The sequence below is a fragment of the Athene noctua genome, chromosome 7, assembly GCF_965140245.1.
Source record: "Athene noctua chromosome 7, bAthNoc1.hap1.1, whole genome shotgun sequence".
Classification (NCBI taxonomy): Eukaryota; Metazoa; Chordata; class Aves; order Strigiformes; family Strigidae; genus Athene; species Athene noctua.
This window is the reverse complement of record NC_134043.1, coordinates 24,573,363-24,600,504: the sequence shown is the minus strand read 5'-3', so window position 1 is coordinate 24,600,504 and position 27,142 is coordinate 24,573,363. Positions and strand designations below refer to the sequence as shown.

Genomic DNA, 27,142 nt, shown 5'->3' with positions numbered 1-27,142 from the left:
AGAAGCTCAAAGCCTTTTACGCTGGCTAAGGAAGTAATGATTTTCTCTGTAAAGAATCCTGTGGTTTCCTACAGCAGGAACTTTTATCACAATAAAATCAGAAGCAGCTAATGGTAGCTGCAGGATTTGTATCAAGCATGTGAGCTGGGATTGAAAGCAGCATTGGTTTCTTCTTTAGCTTTGAATTTTTTCCTGGTTCAGTGGATTCTTTTTTCCATTTACTAGATTCATTTGGATTTTCAATATGTAGCATTAGTCTGAAGAGAATTAATTTCCTTTTAGAGTTATTCTAAACTGGAAAGTCCCTAAGTGCATTTGCAATATTTCTGTGTAGCACTGGTATTTTTGCCTGGCAGGACTCCCTCCACCCGAGGCGAAATCTTGCAGCCCCCTACGCATTTCACACTGTACCTTATGGAGGGGAGGGCAAAGCAGAAGACATTTTAAATTGAGAGGTGAATTCTTGCACGGTCACTGCAAAAGCCTCGTCTCGTGGCTAGAATCCTGCCCAGACGGAGGGGTGCCAGGAGGCAGGAGAAGGGCTGTGACCGACCATTGCTCCTCTGCCCCACATGGTCTGGGAGCAGACTCCCCCCAGACCCAGTTCTGCTGCTCTGGATAGCTCGGGCTGGAGAGCTCCCATTTCCCATAGGTCTGCAAGAGTCTTGGCAGTTAAACCTTTCTTACGTTTCTTTCTTCCTTTCCCGCGATGATAAAGGGAAGCTTCCAGTGACTGCATGTGGTGCCTGCGAAGAAGAGGAATTTTGCCTTATTTAGACACATTGATATTAATGTCTGTGAAATAGTTGGGTCGTTCTCTGTAATTTTCCTTTCTGCTACTGTCTTCCAGGTGCACACGTTCAGGGGCCCGCACTGGTGTGAATACTGCGCCAACTTTATGTGGGGCCTCATTGCTCAGGGAGTAAAATGTGCAGGTAACAGTCATTCAGTCTTCTTTTCCTAAGACAGTCCTAATGTTGTGACTATTTAATGTGCTGCCTGCTCCACTGTAACCCCATGTGGCAAGGGTCCGATCTGGCCCCTGTTAAAATCAAAGAAGTGTATCCACTCTACGGCTGATGGTTTCAGGTATCTGTTTCAGTAACGTCACTGCAGTGATGCAAAGCACCTTGAGAGCTCATGGAGGGGAAATGATTATCATCATTAAGGGATTAATTTTTCCCCCCTTTTAGAAAGGAGGAGAAAATAGGTGGATGCATTGTTAGCTTTGTTTCTTTTCTACCACTTGTATGTATTGGTAGGTGTGAGAAACTCACTTGAGGATCTCAGTGTGCAAGGTGAGCATTAGCAACTTTCAGGTTGCTGCTGTGAAACAGGCATTCAGGTTAATCGTATGTATATCCAGCAGACTCCCAGCTAAGTCATGTCTCCTACTTGCAAACTGAAAAGTTAAGAAAAGGGATGATGAATAAGAGATGCATACTGAAATGTTACATAAACATTCAGGTGCTGGTAGAAATCTATTACACGCATGGGTGTCACTGCAGGCATTTCTGGGATAAAGCCTCTCTGAAGTAAAACAGTTTGACAGTTTTATTGATAGGATTCTTCTGAAAAGAAAGAATGGTCAGCTTTTTTCAAAGGAAAAAAAAAAGGATTAAAGTGATCAAAATAGTTTACTGTATTTAGAAAGTATTTTATGACATCCTAGCAAGAAACCACATTTATAAAAACGGTGCAAAGAAATGTTGATGTATGAAGACCTGCGTATGTTACCCTGGAAACTGAATTTTCAAGCTAATTTAAGAAAATCTGCTCTGTCTAAAGCTTTCTGAAGTCTGTCTCAAGCAAATAAGAGGGCTTTTTATCACAGAACTGCAAAATAATGTAAAACTTAAAATAATTTACAGCCAAATAGGATTGAAATATTTTTAAATCCTTCCCCGGTAATTATTTGAATGCAATAGTCCGTTGTTATCAATACACTCTGCACTGTCCAGAATGTATTAGAGACTGCAGCTCTGTTTTAAGAAATTATTATGTAAAAATGGCGTTTCCTTTCTCCGTATTTTCCCCTGCTAAGTATTTTGGGTTGCAGCCATATCCTTCACTTATGAGTGAAAATACTATTTTTTACTGCTGTTGATTTTGCACAGTGTACAGTGCTAAAAGGGAAGGAGTAAGCCTAATCTTGTTCTTGAATTGTTTTCTGGTTAAAGTAGTAATTTTTTGATGACACATGAGCCAGTAAGTGTGCCATATTTCTTCCTCACCTGAAGTAGATTTCTCAGTTTTGGCATCTAGGAGAAATATCAAGAATTTTTCAGATTTATGTTAAATAACTTTGATCCAGAAAATCAATAAAAACAAACAGTATGAAGGCTTGCAATGCTGCATGGCACTGTGGAATGAACAAATAATATTGCTTTTATAATTAAACCCAAAGTGCTTATGATTTTGTACTGCCTTTTTTAAAAAAAAACCCTAAAGTAGAGCTGATTTTCTGGGTTTATGCAGATTTTTCTATATTATGAATTTCCAAAAGCTTCCAAAGTCTGCTTTTCTTTCCTCCTTACAAGGATGGTAATAAGTACTGCATGTCTCCTTTTTCCTTCTTGCAGTGTAGAGGAGCATATGTGTATTAGATGACTTCATAGGTTTAGAAACTATAATTAGGGCTTTCTATCTTGTGTAAGGTTTCATACTGCTGTTGGTAGCTTCCAGTAATTTCTGTGATCTTATTTATATTTTAAAATCCCATGTTGTATGACCACACTTGCATGCTAAAGTGTCAGCAAAGCATTGGGGCAGAGGGAGGCTGGGGTTTTTCAGTTCATGCTCAAGGTCATTGGGCACAACCAGGTGAGCTGGTGATGTGCAGCATCATCACCCAGAGCACGAGGAGGAGCTGGCGAGGAGCTGTGGGGTGGCAAGGCTGCCGAGCAGCACTTCCTCGGCCTGGCCGGTCTAGTTGCTGCAATGTGGCTTGCTTGGGGTTGAGGAGGAGGAGAGTGGGGGTTTTCCCAAGGACATGGCTTGCAGCCGACCCGCCTTGCTTGTCCTCTCCTCACCACAAGGCTAGCTGTTAGCCACTAGCCAACCTCAGCGATAGCAGACAGAGAACTAGGGGCTTCCCAGATGATTTTATTCTCATAAATTTCATAGAAATCAGCATCTGGGTGGAGGAGAGGAACTCCAGGCAGAGCCCCATGGAGACAGCAGGACAGGCTCAGCAGTTCCCCAGTCTGCCTTGTCTGCACCTCACCCTCAGCAGTGTCTACCTGCTTCCGTCAGCTGAGGCTGTACAAGCCATCAGAGCCAGAAGCTTTACAGATCTGGGTGTTCAGAGGAAGGTCAGAAGTGCACGGATACATAGTGAGGACCTGTGTAAGCAGTGTTAACTTACTAGAGTGTGGAAGAGCTTGGGTTTGAGTGCCATGAGTTTATATGGGTCTAAAAAAAAATCATTTTGCTTCTGAATTGAGCCATTTTAATATGGAAACAATGAGGCACAGTAAACAAGGAGCCACATGAGGCCATTGCTTTTCAGAGGGGGTTCATACTTCAGAAAAATCACAGCTTTTAGCAGGAGGCAGCCCACTTGCATTCAAATGGGGCTCAATGCCACTCCAGGGAAATCCACAAAATCTGTTTGGTGGTCTGTATAATCATTTTATTGGAAATACCTATGAGCAAAACTGCACTGATCATATGTAATTTGATACTTTTTAAAGCATTTGCTTTTTATCGCAAGCAGTTGCACATCTCAAGAGGACTCTTTGCTGTACAGAAGTCATAAGTTTAACAAATACAAATGGATTACTGCATAGGCTACTCTCATCCATTTAAAATCTCATCTCTGCAGAAAAACAAAAAACATGCAAGAAGATAAGTGTGGGATAGTACAAGACTGGACAACAAAGATAAATGTCACACGTTTCAGAAAGGAGAAGGAGCTGGAGGAAGAAGTGGAGCTTATTTCTGATGGTTGATAGATTAGTTTATGTTACACAAACTAAGCCGATTCTTTGAAAAATAATAAGCCAGAACCAAACATTCATTACAGTACACATGCCATAGCAACCAGCAAGGATGCCTTAGCAACTTCAACTGCCTTGACTCATGCTTTGTTGCAGTCCATCATGACTGAATGTGTCCCTCTGCTAAAATACAGCCTTGAGTGCATTCAGTATCTTGTCAGGTACAGTCCTGTATGATTAACCCCTGGAAGGTGGATTCTCCCTAGCTTCTCCTTGTTTGGGTTTTATGGCAGACAAAGAAGGAGGAGTATGTCTTTTCCTTCCATAAAGATGAGAGGTAAATGTAGGCACCGTGTTTGCCACCTGAAGGGTGGTTATTTGTTGAAGTAAGATGTTGGCTGTCATCTTGACTACAAAGGTTTTGGGATTAATGCAAGCCACCCAACTTGCAAAGTTTTTATTGTGTTCCAAAATTAAGATTTGGGGTGATGTACAGGATTTAAATCCTGTAGGAGATTAATTTGTGGACTTGGTCTGACTCCTGCTGGTGGTATATCCAGCAGAACAGCTGTTCTATTTTTCCTTCTGTGTTATTCTCTCAAATTTGATCTTTATTTCATCAACTACTTTAAAGACAGATTTGCTTCCTCAGAGTGAATCTTCATAATAGGCATCTGCCCTACTGCCTCAGAGAGTTGTGCTTCCAATTTTTGCATCCTAGCCACAGGCCCTTAAAATTTTTGTGAGATAAAGACTCATCTGTATGCAAGGAATCTTCCTTTTCTGATGGCATGCTCTATCTCCAGCATGCTTTCCTGCAGGCTTTTGCCATAAGTAGAAATGACTGAAGAAGTGCTTGAAATTATAATGCCACCAGCTTGCGTAAACATTGAAGCTCAGCAGAAGCTAATGAAGACATAAGAGTTTACCTCAGCTCAAAATCCAATGCATGAGCTTACAAAAATGTATTCTTAATTACATTCCTCCTATGTAAGGCTTCTCCGTACTCGCAGGGTTCATCCTGTTGCCCAGAATGTGTTCAGGAGAGAAACAATATCCAAAGAAAATTTGCAGATACACACCAGGGACTTCATTTTATGAATGGTACAAACATGTAATACCCAGTAGCATTAACAGAGAATAGTGTGTGTTCTCAGAGACTAGATCATGGCATTAATGGTGCTGTTAGTGTACTACCCAAGTAGACTTGTAGACAGGCAGACTAGTAGACTTGTCAAGTTTCTGCCTGTGTCCTGTCTCCTTCCCCAGCCTGTCAGAACTGTTTCAGTTACTGTATAATCTCCTCTCTGCTCTCTGCCCTTTTGCTTGTTGTTCTTAACAAATAAGTTATTTAATCTGAAGATTTTTTTGGAACAGGCTAATTTAAGAGCATTAATTAGCTTATCTTAAAGGGAAAATATTTTTTTTTACTGAATTTCACTGGATGCTTTTGATAGTATTTTGGGCTGCTCCTTTTAACACCAGGCAGCACCACCCTCTGACGCTGTACGTGAAGCACCATTTCCGCTACCTTGATAGATTAAGATTTGCTCTGAACTATATCAGCCTGCCACCCATGTAGCAGTTGCCTGTCCTTTGCTTTCCTTGGAGTAGGTAACTTCTCTCTGAAGAACTGATAGAAATAAACTTGCAGCTGAACTATCAGTGGGGGTGCCACCAGCTGCCACGGGCTGAGCCCAAGCAGTATTGCTGACAGCCCTGACTGCAGTAAGCCCCAGGAGTTCATTTTCAGAAAAGTTAAAGTACAGTCTCAAAGCAGGATTGTTTTGTAAATTACTGCTTAAGTGTTTAATTTCCCCATTTCATCCATTTCTTTCTCCAGCAATTGCAAAACATACAACTGCCTCATTTTCTTTGCTGTTTTGTTTTGTTTTGCTTTGCTATTAAATCCCTTGCATCAGACAACCCTATGTTGCTCCATTGGTGTGTAAGGATGGAGACCACATTGGAGCCAGCCCACCCTCAGGCACTAGTTGTGCAGGCACAGTGCTCACGCTTTTAGTGCCTGGAAGAACAGCTGATTGCTCTTGTAGCAGTAACTCAGCAAGGTGTGCTCAGCATGTTGCCCACTCTCACTGTATTTTGCATGCCTCGATCATGATAAGCTCCCATTCTGCCCAAACTTCTACCTTAAAAACACATCCAGACTTCTTCTGACATATACACCCAGATTCTGCTGGTTTCCTTGACCATGTAGGGCATGGACAGTCAGCCCAGGAAGAAAAAAAGACCAAGGCAAAGCCACAGAGGTCAGGGCTGTGGGAAGGGGACTGTTTGGAGAACAGTCCCTGCCCACCTTGGGCAGGTGGTGATGCCGTTGGAGGAGATGCTTGCTGCCAGCTCAGGATCTGGTGGTGTTCCTGCAAGGAATGAGCTCAAAAATTTTGAAATGCTAATCAGGCAGCAGAGACTTGCTTCAGAGCTGTTCCCATGGGGAAGCTATTCTGGAGCTATATATTCTTGAAACTGTAAGTCCTAAAACTGGGTTTATCTCCAAGCCCACACAGACCTGGAAGCTTTGAGCAAGCCAGCGGCCCATCAGGGGAGCTGTCGAGAAGGTAGGCAGGTGTCGTGGCAGGAAGCCAGGGAAATTTTTGAACAAACTGACTCTGATCTTTCAAGACTACCATAAAATTAAACCATCACCACCAAATGTGTCCAGCTTTTGGAGGCAAAGACATATGTATTCTTTTGATTTGGAATAAGGGGCAGATTGGCTTGTTTGATGAGCTTTTTTTCTTTTTATTTCATAAGCCTGGATTTTTCTGTACTATTAGGTAATTTTGTTGCCAAGTAACTAGCTGCCCTCTTGAAATTCCATCCATCCTAAAGAATAACGTACCCTATAGTGCATAATATAGTAGTATGGATGATAGCAGGTTTTAAGGAGCATATATGTATGTTTGGAAGCAATTTTTGCCATGACACTGCTTAATAAACTGTCTTAAAACTGGTGGGACCATGATTGCTTCCAAGTGTGCATTTCATATTGACAAATGGCACGTACGTAAGGCAGTTGCCACCCAGGCTAGAACAGCTCTGCCAAGGAGGAGGAAGAGGACTGACCTTCACTGCACCCCCTTGCCTTGTGCTTGGAAGCACGAAGTGAGGCATGCGGGGCCAGTGAGGTTGCTACATTCACGTGCTTGTTCTCATACACTGCATCCAAGGGAACAGAAAACGTTGCTTCCTCTGCTACAGAAAAGAACACTAAATTATTAAAGGAAATCTACTAGCTCATGATTGATTTATGAGAGCAAATTCCTTCCTAACTTTTTCACCCTTGCAAAAGTCACGACACAACGCAAAACTTTGTGCTGCATAGAACCCATTGTCTCTGCGTGTCCGCTTACCCCAGGTGAGGGCGTTGTCCCATCTGGCAGGCACCCCAGTGGACCTGCCCAAGGCCACGCACGGTGCCAGCACCCCAGCTCCGCGCTTCCCGCCCTCCCACACTTACCATAAACCTCTGAAGAGTCTTTCAGAACTTTTTGCAGATAATGTAAATCTACCTTTTAGCTCTTAAAGCTGCTCCTCAGAGTGACAAAATGCGTACATTTTCTTTGGGATAATTCAGAAATATAATTAGAGTGATGTATGTAGCATACGGTATCGTTCCAATGGAGCGTGATCAGCAGCCATGTTAGTCAGTAAATCATAAACCAAAGGAAATCTAAAACTGACTAAAGTCAAATCAGCAGTATAACAAGAAGTGACAGCTATGTATATGTTAGTCTCTGCAAATATTTATAATGTGTGTTCATGGGGCAGTATTAATGTACATATATCTTTTTGCTCTGCTCATGCATTAATATGAACACGTTATTTGTTCTTTCAGCCCAGTGCACTAACATCAGTATTAGCTGTTTCTAAAATGTTACCAAACCTTTTGCTCAGCATCATAGGAAATTATTGTCAGGCTGCTTTTAAATTTAATACCTCTCATAGAAATAATGTCGCAGCCCACCTGAACTCCCAGATCAATATGCTATTAAAGTAAGGGCAGATTATCACAGCCTTGTAAACCTGTCATCTAAAACTACTCCTTTTTTTTTTTTCCCCTAAATTTCCGAACGTCCTATAAACTTTTGAATTTATGGCTGCATTTTTTTGGTCATGTTTGAGATATGTGAAAGGTGGCCACAGTTCTGCACTGTAAAAAGGAATAGTAAACGTGACTTACAATTCTAGTCCCGAGAAATCATCTCTGTATAAGGTGAAATTCTGATTAACTGCAGTCAGCAGAAGTTTTCTTATTGACCTCCAAGGGTTCATGACTGCATTTTTGAAATGTGTCCTGTATTATTGTAGCAAATACAGTGCTTTAGGGGCATTCTTCTGTAGCTCTTCACCAATTTCTATAGCCACGCAGCAGGTAAGTTCTAATGAACTTCTGTAAGAAATGGATGAAGCTCCTGGTTACTTTAGATCCGGAGTAAAGCTGCTAATACCAACTTAGCTGTTCTGGATTTATTTTGATATAACCAAAAGTAAATGGACCCTAAATTTGAAATCAAATTATTCCTCTTGGTCTTAACAAACCCAGCCAAATCATAAAGCTCATGTGCAAAGAAGGCAAGCAGTCCTAAAACTTCACCATGTGGCAGCGTGCAGAGATTCAGGGCTCGGCTTTCTTGTTCCTTCATAATTGATTCTAAAATAATGGGTTTCAAAGTTTTTGTGAAGCATCTGCAATGAGAACAGAGGACATTTTTATTTAACAATATGCAATTTGCTGCGTAAGTCCTGTCCTTCAGTACCAACAAGTGAACAGAGTATAGTTAAGAGTATAAGACTGGCACATTCCCAGCGCTCTGGGGAGAGGAGGACTGACCTCCTGCCATTGTGCTTTTTAACTTGTTGGAGTTAGGAAGACATCATCCTTCATCCTCAGTTATCAACTGAACCAGAGACCTAGTGACTGAGACATGGCTGTTAGGCCTTTCATGAAGGAAGTATTGTTAGCTGGAGAGAGGGGCCAACCTGGAAGGAAGAATGGCATTGGTAAGATGCATCTTCTTTATTGGAAAAAATACATTTTTTTCTATTGCTAATTCACTGGAATCTCCTAGATGTATTTATTGATGCAGAACTGCTGAAGTAAGGTGGTCTCCTACACTTAGATAGGAGGCAAAGAACCTTGATTATTAGAAGGATACCACACAGCCCAGTAATATTGAACATAGTGCTCATGCATTTTCTAAGCATTAAGTATCTGAAATATTTCTAGGTTTCAAATGTTTCTCAGAAGTGTTTGTAAGCCCTTAAGCAGTGGTCTGGTACATAAAATCTGATCAAATGCAAAGGAAGACATAACGAGAGAGGAGAAAAGTTTTGCATTTGTAATTATTATTCTGGTATTAATGAGGTCAGATCTAAAGCCAGTTTGAGTCTATGGGATTAGGGGTAACACAATTATTTTCAGAAGCAAGGTTTTCGCATTGAAAAGATCTCCGTAAGTTAAGTATTTTAATGAAATGAAACTTTCTTGTATATAAATACAGTTAGGATTATCTTAGTGAATGCAATAATTGGTTTAAGTATAAGATACTTGGAAGCATGTTTTTCCTTTTTTTTTAATCTATTTTAGTCTTAATTATCCTTGGATTCCCAGAAACATAACTCTGAGCTATAGTGCTGTGTGAAGCAGCTAATTTACACTCACAAAATCACTTCTGAGTCTCATGAGTGAGATGTCACCATTCCAGTCTGGTAGACATCATACTAGATCATTTCATGCATGTTGGGAAAGGTACTTCTTGCAGCAATTTTAGGAGTTCTGTGTATAATAATTATATTTGCATTTGTAAATACTATTATTGCAAAGTTAAGGTTTCAAAATAAAGGAAATCAAGAATTAAGATTTCCCATGGTCTTATTTTGCTTCATTTCTGTGTGTGCATTAAGACGTTGCCTCTAATTATTTGACTACTTATTTTTACTCCAGAATTTCATCTTTATTCTGAAAGCAGAATGGATGGTACTTGCTTAATAGCACCTATTTAGTATTTTGTCTTCTTGTTGTCAGAAGTGCTAGTCTTACTAATGGTACAGTATTCAAACCTTACTCCAAAGATGAGCAGTTTTTCCTCTGCATTGCCAAAAACATTTAATGAATTTGATTGTACAAGACCCAGAGGAGGCAAGAACAGCTTCTCCTTCTTTCCATGTTACAGCTGGAGCACTGAGACACTAAAGGGTTCAGGTCACGTGTTTCCAGTGAATTTGGGTTCCCTATTTAAAGCATGGAGGGACCTGGTTTTTCAAAGTTCAGACAAAATGTAGCATCGGACACAGATATTTAAAGCATAGGTGGAGCTCCCCTTGCCTGCACTGGCTGAGGCACTCAGTTTCTTCATTTCACCCCCCGGAACCACAAATAGTGTGGATGCTGTGCATGAACGGGTGGTGTGGTCATGCACCTTCCAGTTTGGGGTCTTATAAATGTGGGATTTAAATAAGTGCTCGGGTGAAACCAAGTGCTTTGGCTGGTACTGTTTCCTCTCTGTCACGAACGAGGCAACTGAGCAAACACTGAAGGAACCTGAGTGACCAAAATGAACTTCTCCAACCTGGAGGGACAGTGGTTGAGCCTGCCACCACCTGGGGCTCCAGGACAACCAGCTGTGACCTAGCCCAGGCGAGGGCTGTGGGTCAGAGCAAGCCGCTGAGGCTGACCAGGGTGGGCCCCCATGGTACCCCCGGGGGTACTGCTTATTTGCAGGGAGCAGAGTATTGCGTTGCATGGCTTTGCCCAAGGTGGGGTTTGCAACACAAAATCACAGCCAGGTGGGAAATTCAGCATTCACAGCTCCCTGTCTTGTGCGTTAACTGCTCCTTGTAAGGGAGTGACTCTTGCAAAGAAATAGCTAAAGAGAATTTTAATCAGCCATTTCATCTGGATCGGGATCTGTGCAAGTTTTGATTGATTGAAGGTGACATGCTGAACTTTAATTGCAACCAGAGATTGGATGTTTTACAGAGGATCCTAAGTGACAAAGCTGATTGCTTCACAGGCCTGTTAAGTAAACAAAGTGCTTTTAGCAGCAGGCTGCAGCCAACTTGGTCAAAAACAAACTTAGTGATGAATTCTGGGGTTTACTGTTTTGGAAAGAACAAAGTCAAATAATCTATGGAGCATTAATGAAAATACAAGTATTGGCAAAATCAGGAATGAAATATGAAAGGAATCTCTATAGACAGATACTCAGTACTGCAGTGGGAAGTACAGATTTTCATCAAGGCATTGATCCTTCAAGCTTCTACGTCCCTTAATTCTGCAGAAATCCAAGGGACTCCGAATGGCAATGCAGCAAGGTCCAGAAATGCAGAACTGGAGTCTGCATTTTGGTGTGTATCGAGTGCAGGTCAGAGCATCGCAAACGCCCTGACTGCGAAGTGTTGCCTTTCTTGCTGGTTGCTATTTCCTCGCAAGCACCTGTGAGTCTGCATTGCAAAACAGGAGAAATGACAGTGAAAATGGAGTCACTGGGGGCAGCCCTTACTGGGGGCTGCTCCTTACACAGGCCTGCTGCCTTAGAGTGGCAGTGGCGGTATGTGCCCGGCTTAAGGGGGACTATATTGCTCTTCCCATCTTCACTGTATAATTGGTGGTGTTTTCTGAGATTTTTCTTTCCCAGACCCTGAACATTATGTTTTGAGTGGTCTTTAGGCAGAACAAACATTTTTCTGTAAGCTGATTTCAGTTAAGTTTCACTTAAACTAAATCTCATTCTCAGTATGTTTACAATAAGCTGTGGAGCTGTTTGTTTATGTTTCAGAAAATCACAACAAATTTTTCCTAAATCATTTTCAAAGTAAATGGAGTTGTTTTGGTGCCTGCCAACACTTTGTTTCAGAAACACCCTGTGAAATGGCAGCAAGGATTGCCAGCTGCTGTGCCTTAGCAAAGTTCTTTGTAAACTGCTCAGTAGCAAGAAACCACCAACGAGCTTGGTGACCCCTATTCTGTTTTTCATCTCCCCTCTAAGCTGGGGAATGGGCCCTGTCACTGGCAACACGTGGCAAGAGCGTAGGGGTCCCTGAAGTGGTTCAGATCTCAGGGCTGCCTTGCAGACATGTGCTGCAGAGGGCTTGTAGCATTCTGAGACCCAATCCCTACTTTACTCTTCCCCAGGAGGTGTCTTAAGTGCCCCAATCCAGGACTGTTCAATTCAATTCAAGCTGTAAGTGTTAGGAAATGCACAGCAGCTTGGGAAGAAAATTTAGATCATGACAGCAACATATGTAATAGTGGTGGGGAACATAACTGACCCTTAGATCCTGATTCAAAAAAACATATTTTGACAAAACAAAGTCTGTCACTTTGCGTCAAATCTTCTAGGGATAGAAGAAGTGTCTTGGGTAGAAAATCAGTCTTACTTCAGGTCTGTCCCTGCCTCATGCTTTTGATGGTTAAGAGATCTCAACAGAAGTAGTAGTTGCGAGATCAGGTCAGATCCTGCAGAAGCCATACACACTCCACAATACTGACCCCAGGCTACATTTTCACCAAACACCAGCTTAATCATCTTTTCATTTTTTCTCCCAGATTGTGGTTTAAATGTGCACAAGCAGTGTTCCAAGATGGTCCCAAATGACTGCAAGCCAGACCTGAAGCATGTCAAAAAAGTGTACAGCTGTGACCTTACAACGCTAGTAAAAGCACACTTCACTAAGAGACCGATGGTAGTAGATATGTGCATTAGGGAAATTGAATCTAGAGGTAAGGCATAGTTAATGGACTTTCATTGCTTTACTGATAATCCGTTTAGATTGATCTGGGTCATCTGGGTTTCTGCTGAATGTATGATTGCTCAAAACAGATTTGCGCAAGACATTTTATGACTGCCAATTACCTTCCACAGCTAATATTATACTTTGCATTATTTCATGGTTCATACCCATTTATAATTTTTATAGATTCTGCTAGAAATTGCTTAATGGACAATTACTGCTTTATAGTTCTATTTGGCACCTATCTTTCCAGTAATATTTTTATTAGAAAAATTAAGAGAATGTGCTAAAACAAAGGCAGTTAGTATTGATGTGTTCTCTCTCGGTAGTTGCCCTAGCCCACACTGAGTATCCTTTTCTAGAATTAGAGTATTTGTTTTCGTTCTGAAATAATGACTGAGCATCAAATATGCTAAGCTCAGTTATTTTTAAATCGGTTTTAATTGGTTTAATATGTTTCTTCAGCTCTAAAACCATTTGCGTAAACATAATTTAGTGCTGATATAAAAGGCAACTAATGCAAGGGTCAGGGTTAAAAGGCCAGAATAAGATTTCATTCTGAAAGAAAAGACTGATAAGGCTTTTGAAACATGTTTGCTTGTTCTGCCTTGAATGAAGAACCTGGCAAAGGAAGAACTGTAAGATCAAGACTAATTTTAATCTTGTTAAAATGTTCATTGCAGGTCTTAATTCTGAAGGACTGTACAGAGTCTCAGGATTTAGTGATCTTATTGAAGATGTCAAAATGGCATTTGACAGAGGTACAGTCTTTTCCTACATGCTGGAACTGTGTGCTGATGTATTCAATATACACAGTTTTTCTGCACAGCCTCTGTCTGTCTCATGCTCCACTGCATCAGTGGTCTGAAAGAGTCCGGCAGCTGTGCTCGCAGAAGGGAAGTCTCCCCATCAGAAAAGCGTATCAACTTCACTTTGGCCTTTATTACCAAAATCTACTTTTCTCCTTCCATCAGTATCTGTGCTTCAGTAATGATGTGCATAGTAAAGGACAAAGCTTTCTGAACTACTGCCCTAGTTTGCAAGTAAAACTATGCTCAGTGGGATGGGGGAGGGATAGAGGGCAAGTGGTAAAGTGCGTTAAGAGGGCTGTGCAACTTAAATCCATCTTTCTGGATGAAAGCTCCAAAATAATAAGATGAATACAATAGTGCAAACAAAGTTTGAATTAATACAGTCTAAAAGAAGGTCAGTGAGAACAAACTCTTCTCTCTGAGAAAATGCAGTGGGAAAATTAAAGGCTTTCCAGCTGCAGTTCCCCTGTCCCAGTAGAAATCAAGGCCAAAATCCATGTTGGAAACTCTCTCCTATTTCTCTGGAGGACCGGACCTACTCAGACAACATCTGCCTCCTCTGCAGCATTAGCAGGGCGGGGATGTGCTGGAGAAGCCAAGTTCTGTATCTGTGTCCACTGCGGTCAGGAGTAGGTAGTATGCTGTGGCTAAATGGTGAACACATGTTTTTCCTATAAAATGAGGAGGCTGTGGACTAAGTTGGGTTTCTTTCTTTTACTTTTTTTCCCATACTCCTGTGATTTCTTATTCAGTGCTGACAAGTGTTTGGCAACACAGTGTGTTCAGAAATAGCTAAACTTCCACAGATTAATACAAGATAGATACTGCTAGATCGGGCAGACAGGGGTTTTTTTAAAAAAAAAAAAAAAAAAAAAACCACTGTATTTTTTGTAATCATTCGAAATGAAGAAAGGATAGGTTTCTTTATAAAATGCTTGAGGTTTTCACCCTGAAACGATGAACTTCATAGCCCAGTAACTCTGTTTTGCTTATAAAAGCCAAAATCGGTAGTTGTGTCCTTCTTAATAATGTTTGCTTAAGCAAGTTATTATTTTCCTTTTGAATTCTATTTTACATCTGTTTATGTTTCCAAGACTTTAATGTCAGTGCCTTCTCCACACAGATGGGGAAAAAGCTGATATTTCTGTGAATATGTATGAAGATATCAATATTATCACTGGTGCACTTAAACTGTACTTCAGGGATTTGCCAATTCCACTCATCACGTATGATGCCTACCCAAAGTTTATAGAGTCTGCAAGTGAGTATAACTCATTTTCCTCCTGGTCTTCATTCTCAACCTTTTCCTCTCCTTTTTGTGCAGTACTTGACTATTCATTTAATAACTGTCCCATCAGCTCTTACTCTGCATGCCCTATTTAGTAAGGCTTGCAGAAGTAAATATGCACTGCACATTATGACATGATTGTGTGGTGCTGTGTGATCATGGCTACATTTTTCTTTGCCTTTGTCACCAGGAATGCTTTCTTTTCATACACGTTATGGATTACATCGCTTGTATGTCTTGCATGAATCCCTGGTACCTGACGGTGACATTTAAAGTCTGTTGGTTTTATGTTGCCAGAAAGAAGGTGATTTATGATAATGTTTAGAAATAAGATAAGAAGTCATTTGTTTCTGGAGGTGTCCATTTTGAATGTTTTCATAAGCTGATAAGCACTCATCCTAAGGCCACCTTCGAGGCTGGCCTTGCAGACGGTGAGTCTGCAAATGCGGCAGTAAGCCCAGCTGGAACATCTCTCCCAAGCGTCCTGGCTGCCTGAAGAAACATCTCTGCAATGTAGCAGTCACACCAACCACACCTGGAAAGGTGTGAGGTATCCGTGGGTAGAAAACAAGGGCCAGATGCTGGCCTCACCGCTCCTCTGGAGAGGCGCTTTCCAAGTAGTATGGACACAGCCAAAGATGCTGATGGCAAAGTTCCCAGTACGTTCTGCTCTCCCAGGGTTGCACCTGTAGATTATTTGTGCAAAACTAGTCCAGTCAGCAAGGATTGCCAGGGGAATTATTTTTAGTGGGCTGCAGGGAATCTTTTGCTAGAGTGCGGTTTGCTTTGAGGAGGTTTTTTTGTCCAAAACCAGTCACATCCTGATGGTGCTCTGAGCACCTCTTTGGCCAGACAAATCCTACACTCTGAGGTTTGGATAGGTTCTGGAAATCAGCAATCCAGCAGAGCTCTGAGACCAAATCTTCTCTGCAGGCCACTGTTGTTGTCTTTCTGTGTGTGAATTCTGGCTGTATGTGTGGTGACAGTTGAACATCTGTGTTTCAGAAACCGCCGATCCGGATGAACAGCTGGAAATTCTCCATGAGGCGCTGAAACTGCTGCCGCCTGCACACTGTGAAACATTACGGTATCTCATGGCACATCTGAAGAGGTAGGTGGACTAGCTGGAAAGAACTCTAAGCCTACTCATTTTTAGCAAAGTCCATGTTAGGACCTCTAGAAAAGTCTGGGCAAGGCCCACCAAATCCTGGAGACACTGTGCCAGGGAATGATAATCTGCACAACAGCAAATACCCAAACACTGGGATTTATCCCACTTAAAGCACTTGCAAAGCACTTGAAGGAAGTGAGTAAAAAATCTCACAGTTTTGAAGCACAGAAGTAATCTGCCTAACAAATTTGCTCTATATTTAAGTTTACAGTGAATATTTATGGTAAAAAAAGCCATTCATACATCTGGGAGTAATAAGTCACTCCCTGGCCAAAGAACTAATACAACTTAATGGCTGTAGACGAGTGTCTTTTTCTGCTAAGTCTCATCTACCCTGGTCATCCATGACACCCTAAAAAAGATGGCTCACACTAGGCTTGAGCTGATGCCGATTAGGCACAGTGTTAATTGGCCCTCCAACCATACGTCTGGTGAGGTCTGCCAGCCGTTCCTCATCAGTGTGGAGCCCCTTGTTCCACCTGCTGCCTTCTCAAAACTGTAGGAGCATAAATTCTGTCTGAGGTTTCTCCTGTTGCCCGAGACATGATTGAAGTTGGTCAGTAAGCTGAAAAGCTGTTAGAGAGAGACTGATGGATGAATATCCAGTACAACAGCACAGGTTCTGTTTCTTTCAGGAAAGCAGGGAAAAAAATCCATGTGGCATGTTAGTGTATCCATTTTAGTTTCTCAAATAACATGAACTTACTGTCAGTATATAAGAATCATTCCCTTTCTTTAAAAAAATACATTCTTTTAAGTTCTTTTAAGTTCTCTTCTGCTTTTTTTCCTTTTATAGTTCTTCTATGAGTAGGAATATGTTGACTCTGCTGAGTGCCTCAGGCAAACTTCAGCTACAGGGTTTCTGCCTGATTTGTCTATTTGTTGCAATGACATTTCTAGTGGATGTTTTAGAACAGACACAGCGATGAGAGATGCAGGATCAAAAAACCCCACCTTACTGCCTGTGAAGTGTGAAGCTAATTTTTCCTTACCCTGTTCAAGAGTAGCTGTTGCTGCTCTAGTTAGCAAGTTGCTTTTGCACATCATATTTCTGGTATAGGTGAATGATAAGGTAGAAGTGTGTCAAAATTCACTCGTTTTTAAAATTCCTTGTAATACCTTTGCTAAAAAGAGCTGTGGTGCTCAACAGGCTGTTGTCTTGCTGCTGATTCAGGTAATCAGAGACAGCTCTTTATTTGGAATAATTACAGACTGAAGACACAGCAGATTGGAAACATCAGTCTGATTTCTTTTAAAATAAAAGTTTGGGGGGGGGGGGGGAAGGAAGAAAAATCTTGAATTTTTTTTTGTTTTGTAGACCAAAGGGTTTGTTCATGCAATGACAGTGGTGAAAAGACAATTTAGCCAGACTTGCAGTTGCTGTCCCTGGATTCTGAGCTGTTTCTGAGAATCCTTATGGATTCTTTAAACCCTAGCCTGTATTAAAACATTTGCATAATCTAAATTTGTTTCCATGAGCGAGGCAATTCACCAGGATAAACCAAGGCAGAAGCTTAGGCTTCAAGGCCCGTTTGTGCCTGCTGTGTCCGCTGCAGCGGGCAGCAGCGATGGTCGCACGTGATGTCAGGATGCCCCAGGCAGGCTGGCCTCCTCCTGACCCCCCTGTGTGGGACCCTGCGCTCTCCGTGCTGAGGCAGAGCAGCACAGGAGAGCACAACCTGCCTCTGAGCCCACATGAAGGAACACCACCCCATGACCCCGGAGACCATCGTGGCTGAGCAGCAGTGACCATCCTGGCGTTTGCAGAGCAGACATGTTTCTGCAGTAGCCCCGGCAGCGGATGCCTCTCCTGTAGGTACAATTCTTGGGCATATTACATTTCTGGAGGTGGCCTGCAAACCTGCCCCTCTGCAAGGCCTCAACCCACAGCTTTGAACAGGTCGGATTCCTGTGGAGCAGCAGAACGTGGCCTCCCCGCCTCCTCCTCCTCCTCTGCAGATGGGAACCAGGCAGTGGGAGGCTCTCCTGAGCAGGGGGCTCGGCTGTTCCACAGCTGCTAAACACCCCAGAAGTGGGAAGGGTGGAAGTGGGCCTGTCAGAGCACACGTTTAATGACCTGCTCAGACTGCTGTGCAAATGAGGTTACTGTGAGAGCCTGGTGGTTTCAAAGCCGCCCCAAAGTGATGATTCACTTTTTTTTTAGTACACGCCACAGGACATAATTTATCTTGAAGAGGAACCAGGCATCCAGCTTAGCACAGTTAGCCTGTAGTGCCTAAAGGCAGGGAATTCACATGTGATGTGCTTCACGCCCGCTGCCACCATGTGCACGGGAGGGGAGCAGTGTGGCCACGTGGAGCCATGCCACCAGGGGAACCTGGGCAGAATCCCACCCAGGTGGGCACAATACCACATCTCTAGTGACCATAAAACTGCTAACGTAATAACAGACATGGTCTGTTCCCCATAGGAACAGCCTCTTAATGGTGCCACTGTAAAGAGTGAAAGCAAAATTGTTCTGATTTATCTGAATTCACCCCTCAGCCCCCTCCTTGCCATGGAATCCCAATCCCTCCTGCAGGTAAACCTGGTCTGTATGCATGGTAGGACAGAGACACCTGACTCACCATAAACCCACACAGCATTTGCACTCACTAACTTGTGTTTCACCTGACACCTCCACATGTATCCTGCTGGAAATGGCAGCCTCTCCTAGGTTTTGGGGAAAGGCACACATTTCTGTCGGGTTTCCCTGGTTTTCAAGCATATGCAGGCATAGTTTGGAATGTGAAATACACTGTCCTTTTTTTACAGAGTAACGCTCCATGAAAAGGAAAATCTAATGAGTGCAGAGAATCTGGGCATAGTTTTTGGACCAACTCTTATGAGAGCGCCAGAACTGGATGCGATGGCTGCGTTGAATGACATCCGTTATCAGAGACTTGTGGTGGAGATGCTTATAAAAAATGAAGACATTTTATTTTGAATATTTTGGGGGTTTTGTAATAAAAAAGGAAGCAACAGTGTTCTATGGATGAAGGAATATTTTAAAGTAATTTAATGGCTCTTGTCGCTGAATTCCATATTTGCTAGAGCTTTTGATGTATTCAGGATAAAAATGAAGGAACTCTTTGTCGTTTCTGTAGTGCCATTCAGCTGATGTTGAAAAAGGTTAACACATACTTTCCAGTACTAGTAATCCTGGGTGTTTATCATGTTAAAATAAAAAAACAAAAAGCCTAAAGCTATTGCATGATTTGCTCCCTGTTCTCCCTGTTCTGGTGAGACTCATTCCATGAAGAAAACAACTGAACTGGTGCAGCATCTTTGTTCTGGATAGTTTGTGATTGTAATTCAGCATGTTTCTCCGTGTAAACCTGTTGTGAATTTGCTTTTATGTTCTATGTAATTGGTTTCTGATACTAAAAAGAAGGCCGACATGTGAAATGGAGCCTTTGGCAGTTTATTGACATTTCATATCATTCTCTGCCACTTTCGAGGCCGATTTCTTCTTGGGTTTCTTTCGGTTTTTTCATCATTATAGTAATTTGTTTTTAACAGAAACAAAATGTGTACTTTAAATGTTACTTTTAAGTAATTCTCCATGATGTTTATGGTGGTTGCAGTGAAATCTGCAATGCTGAGCAGTGTTCCTTTATTATTATTGCTATTTCAATTGTAATTTTGTATTTTTATCTGGCATGCATATATTAATTTATTAAATTTTGCTTTTAGAACTCTAACATTAAGGTATTTATTTTTACTTAATGAGAATGTTTCAAAAATACTGTTTGTTTCATTTTTACATTGGCACTTTAATCCTGAAAAACCTCTGACTTAAAAAAGGTGAGTTAGAGTTTTACGGGTTTGGACAAGACCATTCTGATCTAGATACTTTGGAGCCTGACACTTTGCTAAGGTTCCCACAAGTTCCTCTTATCCAAGATGCCTCTCAAGAATGCTTCAGCACTCTTAAACAAACAAAAAAAACTATTGTCAAGGCATCTACTACTTCATATTTTTTATATATGTAGTTATAATTGGCTATATACAAACTAGAATTGCAGTTTACCATTACACAGTGGTAGCTGCCCAGAGGAGATGGATAGACCACTGAATTTCAAATGCAAATACATCACAGAACACTTGCTTTGCACTTGAAGTGGTCAACTCTGGTGCAAGCACTTTGGCCTACCCTGCAGACACCACTGGGAGGAGGAGGAGGAGGAATAATCCCCTGGCAATTGCAACCAGCTGTGCTCCCTTCCTGTCAGCAATAAGGTGCCTCCCTGTATGCCACCTCTTTCCTTACATGCCTGGCCAGGAGTGGAGAGGAGATGAGAGGGAAGGGGAATGGTAGTTCTCCTACAGCTCCCCTGGAATGGGGGAATGAAGGATCCCAGGAAGGACAGGGTGGAGCTGGGGATGCACACTGGTGAGCATGTGGGGAGCGCTGCTCTGGGCTGGGGGGGTTGCTGGAGAGGCAGAGTCAGGGGAGGTTTTGAGAGAATCTGAAGTTTGGTGGTTTTATTTTTTTTTTAATCTTCTGTAGTACTAAAAGTGACTTGCCATAACTCCTGTATTAATTTGTGCACATTATCACTGTATTTATCCCAGTGAACTGACACAGTTGGAAAACTCTGTCTTTGACCACAATCTTGCCCCCTCCCCCCAGCCCAAGAGCAATGGCCCATATGTTTCACATCTGCCTTGCACTCTCCAGCAGCCGCATATGTTCACTGCTACCTTGCTCCAAGCCAGCTCCTAAATGTACTGCATTTCCCTCTGCTGCCTTGACAGTATGTGATGCGTTTCCTCGCTCCTGTGTTGGCTAATGGCCCTCTGTAGCCCAGTCCTCACACCGTCCATCACTCCTGCCTTCCCTTCCAGAGCACCTTGCAGTGCCTTGGGCTGGCTCTTTGCAATGTCTTATCGCTGCAATCAGCTCTTGGCCATGGCAAAAGTGTTTTCTCAAAGCACCCAGCAGTAGCTGATACGGGCATGGCTCTTCCTCTGCAGCTCTGGCTGTGGTGGTGGCACCCCATGGCCCTTGGCAGCCCCAGTGAGCCAGAGGAGCCCTCAGCTTACCTGAGCAAAAGGCATCTGCTGTTCCCCACTGCTCTGCAAGCAGACCTGAGTTAGGTAGTTGAAGTCCTACTTCTAAAGCGTGTAGCAGGAAGCATGTAGTAAATAGGAGTAATTAAGATAATTACATTTTCTTGTGTGAAATATCCAGCTTCTCCGCCTCAGTGCAGCAGCAGATGGATGCTGCTGATACTAATGTCTGCTGCCTTCACTTTACAGATCCTTTCAACTGCATTTAGAAGTAGTGATGGCCACTGAAAGGTGCAAAGCTGGATCAGAGTCAGAGAAAAAATACCCAAAATAGCAAGCTTAGATTTGCTCTGGGGATAGTCAATCTGTCCAATGCATGCAGGGCAAACAAGATTTGTTAGATACTACCAAGTGCCAGTCTTCTGCTGGAGATGCCTGCCTTCCAGCAGGGTCTAACAAGTGTTTATAATCAGGGAAGTTCCTGCAGGAAAGGAGAAAACCTAACTGGGGACCCACTGCTCAGAGAAGAGCAGTCAGTTTGCTGACCAACTGAAAAAAAGGAGAAAAACCCAAAACCAACCCCCCCCAAAAAGCCAGCTCAAGAAACATAATTTTTCTTTAATATCTGCATGCCCCCTCCCCTGAGAGCTCCCCAGTGAGCAGTTATGGCAGCTAGTAGGCACAGGAGCTTAGGGGTCAGGCAGAAGAGTCCCTTTTGTAATAAGCACTCTTTATTCTCCCTCAGTCTCACATTCTGACAAGATACGAAGGAAACTGTATGCCAAGTGATGATAAAGTTTCAGAATATGTTTAACACGAAATAATCTCAGTATTCAAGTAATTAAAGCTGACAGTGTCTGCTAACCACATTGCTCACCCTACGTAAGACAAAACTGCCCCCCGCAGAGCACGTGTCTCTCGGGATGAAATACACAGGTCATGTGTTGCATTAGGGACAGGAATGTGGAGAGGAGCACCCCAACGATCAATGAAGTACTCGCTTGACTTTGAATCCCTGGAACCTGTATCCAGTGACTATTTTAAAAAATTTCTTTAATTTAATTGTGATTTTTCATTAAGTGTGTAGGCAAAGGCTCCATTTTAATCTTGTTTTTGTTACTATCCTAATGAAGCTGATCTTCCCTGAGTGATAACCATTAAAGAAGGTAGTGCAGAAATAAATATTGTCTTTGCAGTGAACATGATACTTCTTTTTGCTAACCAGGAAGATACTTTGCATGGTCATATAAGCAATTACATAAGTTTCATTTATTCAAATTTTTAATTAAATGCAGAAAACTAGTATTTTTAGTATATGTATTAATTAAATGACAATACAATAAATAACCTAGGTCTATAAGAAGTAAAGGTTATCACTAAGGTGATTTGTTCTCCAAAGGAATTGATTTCCATGATGAATGCGTGTTATCTCCAGTTCAGGAGTTGACCTTACTGTCCCCAGTGCTGTGGGGTAAGCGTCTACAGCGCCATGTGGGGCAGAGCAGAGATGCTGGAGCCACCTCACTGGCAACATCTTATCAAAAGGCAGTTGGCCATATTCAAAAAGATGGGAAAGAAGGGATTAAACTGAGAAAAACTTCTTCCTCAGACTCTAAGGAAGAAATGAGGGGCACTGGCAAGAAATATGAGCCGGTAGCAGTCAAGGTTAAGTTGCACAGAGCGTGAGGGAAAGCAAGTCTTCAGCAAGGATGAAGGAAGGCAAAATTATTAAAAATTATGGAAGCAGTGAATAACTTAAAAATGTATGTCTAGTAAATATTAAATACCAGAACTATTGGGGGGAGGAGCTATTTAGGACAATGCTTGGGGGCATAATTAAGAGATTTAGGATGAAAAGGAAAAAGGGGAAGAAATCTTGTGGCAATTTCAGGAAAACATCCCAGCAGTGAATTAGCCCAGTGGTCTAGCACAGGGTTACTTGACCTCTTATCATCTGGGCCAGGCCTCTGCAACTCAGTGGACAAGATGTCCCAGAGCTGGAGGCAGTCTGGGCACAGAGGCCCTTGGTCCAGGCTTTCCTCCCGGCGTACCCATAGCAATGGACAGCAGCCCGGGACGTGCGAGGTGCGCTGGACCCGCTGTGTGTGCATGCGGGACACCCCTTGGGAGAGCAGCATACGTGCTCCCCGTGTCCCTGGCCTGGGTGCAGCATTCCTTCCCTGGATGTGGGCTGCGTCAGTCTCTAGCTCCCCGCTGGAGGAGGGATGTTACTGTCCCCACTTCAGACTGCAGGGCAGAGGGAAAAACATCGTGTGTTGAGGCCATACGCAGCGCAGGGAGCCCGTGATGAGGCTTTAGAAGTGTTCTGCAATGAGGGAAGCAAGCTGCCTCCTGAAACAAGAAAGCAAACTTGTGTTTATGGAAAAACCTGTTATTTATGGTTTCATACAATACCAAACTTTTCCTGTCCTTCCCTCCTCAATGGCAATGAAAGAAGTAAAGGCTTCTAAAAGGCATATATGATATACTTGCTCTGTTCCTCACCTAACTTTTGCATGCCGATGAGTGTTCTGCAATGTTTTTATTATAGCTATAATTATATTGCAATAAGGGGAAAAAACATTTAGTGAACCTAGCAATCATGGATTTCTTTTTTAGTCATGCAAAATTACTGCTTAGCAACTGCACATCGGTCCTAGAAAGCTTATGTAATGCAGGAGAAGGAGGGTTATGAGATGTGTTGTGGATGAAAGTGATTGCTGAGCAAACCATGTAAGGCAAGAGTGCCTTCTGCTTCACTCACATGCTAGCAGAAGTGTAAGCAAACAGCAGAGGACACATGTCTGGGAGCGGGGCATGAGATGCTGGGTGCAGGGCTTGTTATCACCTCCAGCAAACCTGCCCGGGGTCCCCTCCCTGCAGCGCTGGTCTGGTTAGTGCTGCGAGCTCTGCCTCCGACAGGATCCAAAGACCCCAGGCTGATGTGCCGGGAGGAGGAAGCCTTACATACACATCAAGTGATCCAAGTCTTCATCAGTTCTTCAGCACACCCACCCTGCCTGGGCATTTGAGGTTGTACTGTGCTCCAGAGCCCTTGCATAGACTGATCATTTCTTCATGCTGGCCTGATCTGCTCTCTACATGATCTGGGTCACACCACAGAGATATTTTACTTGATGCCACCTTCTATATCTCGATTTGGGCAACATGATTCATTAACTTCTCTATTACTGGTTTCATGGTCAGAGTACCATTTTTTTTCTTATTTGATCTCTCCCAAGAGTGATGTCAATAAGCTGCTCAAGGGATTTGTTTAAGAGCTTTTAGTTAGGAATCCCTTCCTATTTCTTATGTAATATTTTATCTCAAGGACATATGTAGCTCCTTATATTACTTAGGTCTTTATCACTACTCTGCCTTGGTGGATTGGAGCAAACAGTTCTTAGGCCTCTGGGAGCCTTTGATTAATGTATTTCCTGAGGCAATTAGGCATCGTTTTGAAAAATAGATTTGGCAGCCAACCAGGATTCATTTTCAAGCACTATGTTGCCTGTAATTTTTGTTTCTTGCTGTCACACCTAGAGTTTGAATGCTAAGCTTTTTCTCTTTGCTTCTTTTTCTTCATGCCTTATTACCGTGTCAGTAATGCAAATAGGATTGTCCAAACTATTAAAATTACTCATTTTGTAGATTAATATTCATAAGGTGGTATATCCTGAAGCTTACTTTGAAGGATCACTCACTAAACCTAGAAGAACTTGGCACAGCACAATGCTATTGCTCACTCCCCATCTCCAGCACCTACTCTGTTCTAAAAAAGGGGGAGAGATTCCTTTAATTGCTTTTTGTTCTTTTATCCCCTTTCATGTTCTCCAGCATCATGATGCTGGACATATGTTGTTTGTATCATGCAATAACTCTCATGTGACATCTTCCAGTAAGCTACTGAAATTCAGGTACACTGAGATTGCCACAAGGTGGATTAGACACCAGTACAAGCTACCTCACAAAAAAAAGAGATTCGAAGTCCAGCTGAGCTCCTTGATTAAAAGTAGGCAAAGGCCAATAATCAAATGCATGTGGAGGAGTCATAGCATCTGTCAAAAGCTGTTCCCTGGGTGAGTTGCAATGATACTTGCAGATCACTTCCTCACAGAAAACTAAACCTCTGGAAGTTACCATGGCAGTTTGCTAATAGCGTTAAGAACAGAAAACTAATCTGCCAGTGCACCTACACCCAAGTCTCCTGTTATGAGTAACTTCAACAGTGAGCTTTGACCTAGCTAAACCCCCTCTCCTAAAGCTTCCGTGGACTCCAAGCAAAGACTCCTTTCAGTATCAGAAATACGCTTCGGAAGGTGAAGGTAACAAAAAACTGGATGCTTTGCTTCATCTAACAGTTGAGAGCTTCCCGAGTGCCTATGGCTGCTGGCAGGTAGGGATCAGCAGCAGGGTGGGTGTACAGGCACCCTTTGTTGCTGTCTCCCTTGCTGGTCTGAAAAAGGCCAGCACGGTGTCAGTGGGGCATCCCACTGCCCACTTCTTGTAGGTATGTTTATTTTGTAACAGGATGGAAGGTAGCTCATCTGACTGCTGGTGAATGTTTGCAATGAACATGGAAATTGTATCCTCTGTGTCAAAAGATTCAATTGGCCCAAACCTCATTCTTTGTTCCTTTGGTTCTTTTTTGTCTGCTTATATTTACCTAGAGATATTTAAGAAGAACCTTGGAGTGCAAATGTTATCTTCTCTCAGATGATCTCTGCTGAATGGCACTGATGGTACCAAAAAGGGACATGTTGATTTTTTTTTTTTTTTTTTTTTCTTCCTCATTACACTGGCACGTGAATACACTGGAAGCACTCAAAGAGATGAGGCTCTTGCTGCTGTCACAACCTTCCTGGAGAGTCAGTGGTCAGTGCAGCATCCCTCCCAATACCCATCCCAGTACATCACCCGTGACCTGCAAGTGCAGGAGGCACAGAAAGAGAACAACGGTATCATAAAGTTTTCAGAATTGATTACCTGAAGTAGCCAGGAAAACTGACCAAGGAAAATGGTCACATGGAGTATTGTCTTGTTTCTTAATGAAGGCAGTATGGATTGGCTGGACACTGTATAGAACGTATCATGTGGACACAAAAGGCTGCTAGCACTACAAAGCGACTGGCTATGCCACACTTCAGCACACTGTAAGCTTTTGTACATGAATGCAGACTGTTTGCTTGAAAACAAAATGCAAACTGTGTGATAGTTTGTGACAGACTGTGTGACAAGTCAGTGTTGATGTGGCCTTTGTCTGCTAGGAGGATAAATTTCACAATTAGGCTAGTCTGAAAACTAGACTTTGTTAAAAATCATTAAGCTGGAACTCTACACTTTTGTTTCAACTCAAGTTGCTCTGATGTGGCTGTTACTAGTCCTGCTTTTGCTCCTGCACTGCTTGTGTTACACTGTTCCCCTTGCTGCGGCATGTGTTTACCAAGATATTCCCCCAACTATCTTGAGTGTGGTGTTTTGAACTCCTGTCAAATCCCAAATATCAGTGAGCAGGAAAATCTGGAATTTGACTTCACATGCAATCCTGAGTACAAAGTTAGTGTGGGCTGTCAGAGACATGGTAACCACCTCCCAGCTTCTGTCTGGCATTCAGATCCACACAAATGTGCCTCACCACTGCAAGCCCCCACCCCTCCTGTGGGAACCCAGAGCCATCATGTGCTGCAAAACATACTCCAAAAGTGACTTTTTTAATATAGTTACCACTTGGATGGTGTTTCTTGAGTTAGTGTCTTTTGTTTTTCTGTTTTATCAGTTATAAACACAAGCTTTTAAGTTCACTGTTGTCCAACACAAGAGGAACATGGCAAGGAGGCAAAATAAACATTGTGTGACAGGTGAGAGCTACACACGAGGAACCATAGAAGTCAGTATTTTCCACTAATTACCAACAAAATGCTCTGTGTGTGCTGGCAAAGATCCTAACATAAGCAATAAAAGTGTGTATTTTGGCATGAGGTCAGTCCTGGGTAAAGCACACATCAACAAATCCAAGTGTGTCATGTGCAGGAGCAGAAATCTGACCCTGGGAGCTAATGGACAGCACGGATAGAGGATGGCGTTTCCTGCTTTAAAATGCTTTGATGGCTCAGATAGCACAGTGAGGTACATGCTGACATTTTAATGGCAACTACTG

At 42.5% G+C, this 27,142-nt stretch overlaps 1 protein-coding gene across 9 annotated transcripts in view; it reads left to right on the top strand.

Moving 5' to 3' along the window:
- Positions 1–19,673, top strand: part of CHN1 (chimerin 1) — a 103,425-nt gene extending 83,752 nt beyond the window's left edge. For 5 of the 9 annotated variants that reach the window (XM_074910453.1, XM_074910454.1, XM_074910458.1 and 2 more), the window contains 6 exons: positions 851–935; positions 12,514–12,687; positions 13,382–13,459; positions 14,634–14,771; positions 15,804–15,909; positions 18,745–19,673. In XM_074910453.1, the coding sequence (XP_074766554.1) occupies positions 851–935; positions 12,514–12,687; positions 13,382–13,459; positions 14,634–14,771; positions 15,804–15,909; positions 18,745–18,916 (753 nt within the window). In that variant the 3' untranslated portion in view covers positions 18,917–19,673. The remainder of the gene's footprint in view (positions 1–850; positions 936–12,513; positions 12,688–13,381; positions 13,460–14,633; positions 14,772–15,803; positions 15,910–18,744) is intronic. The other 4 variants (XM_074910460.1, XM_074910459.1, XM_074910462.1 and 1 more) reach the window with 4 other exon arrangements.
- The last annotated feature ends 7,469 nt before the right edge of the window (positions 19,674–27,142 follow it).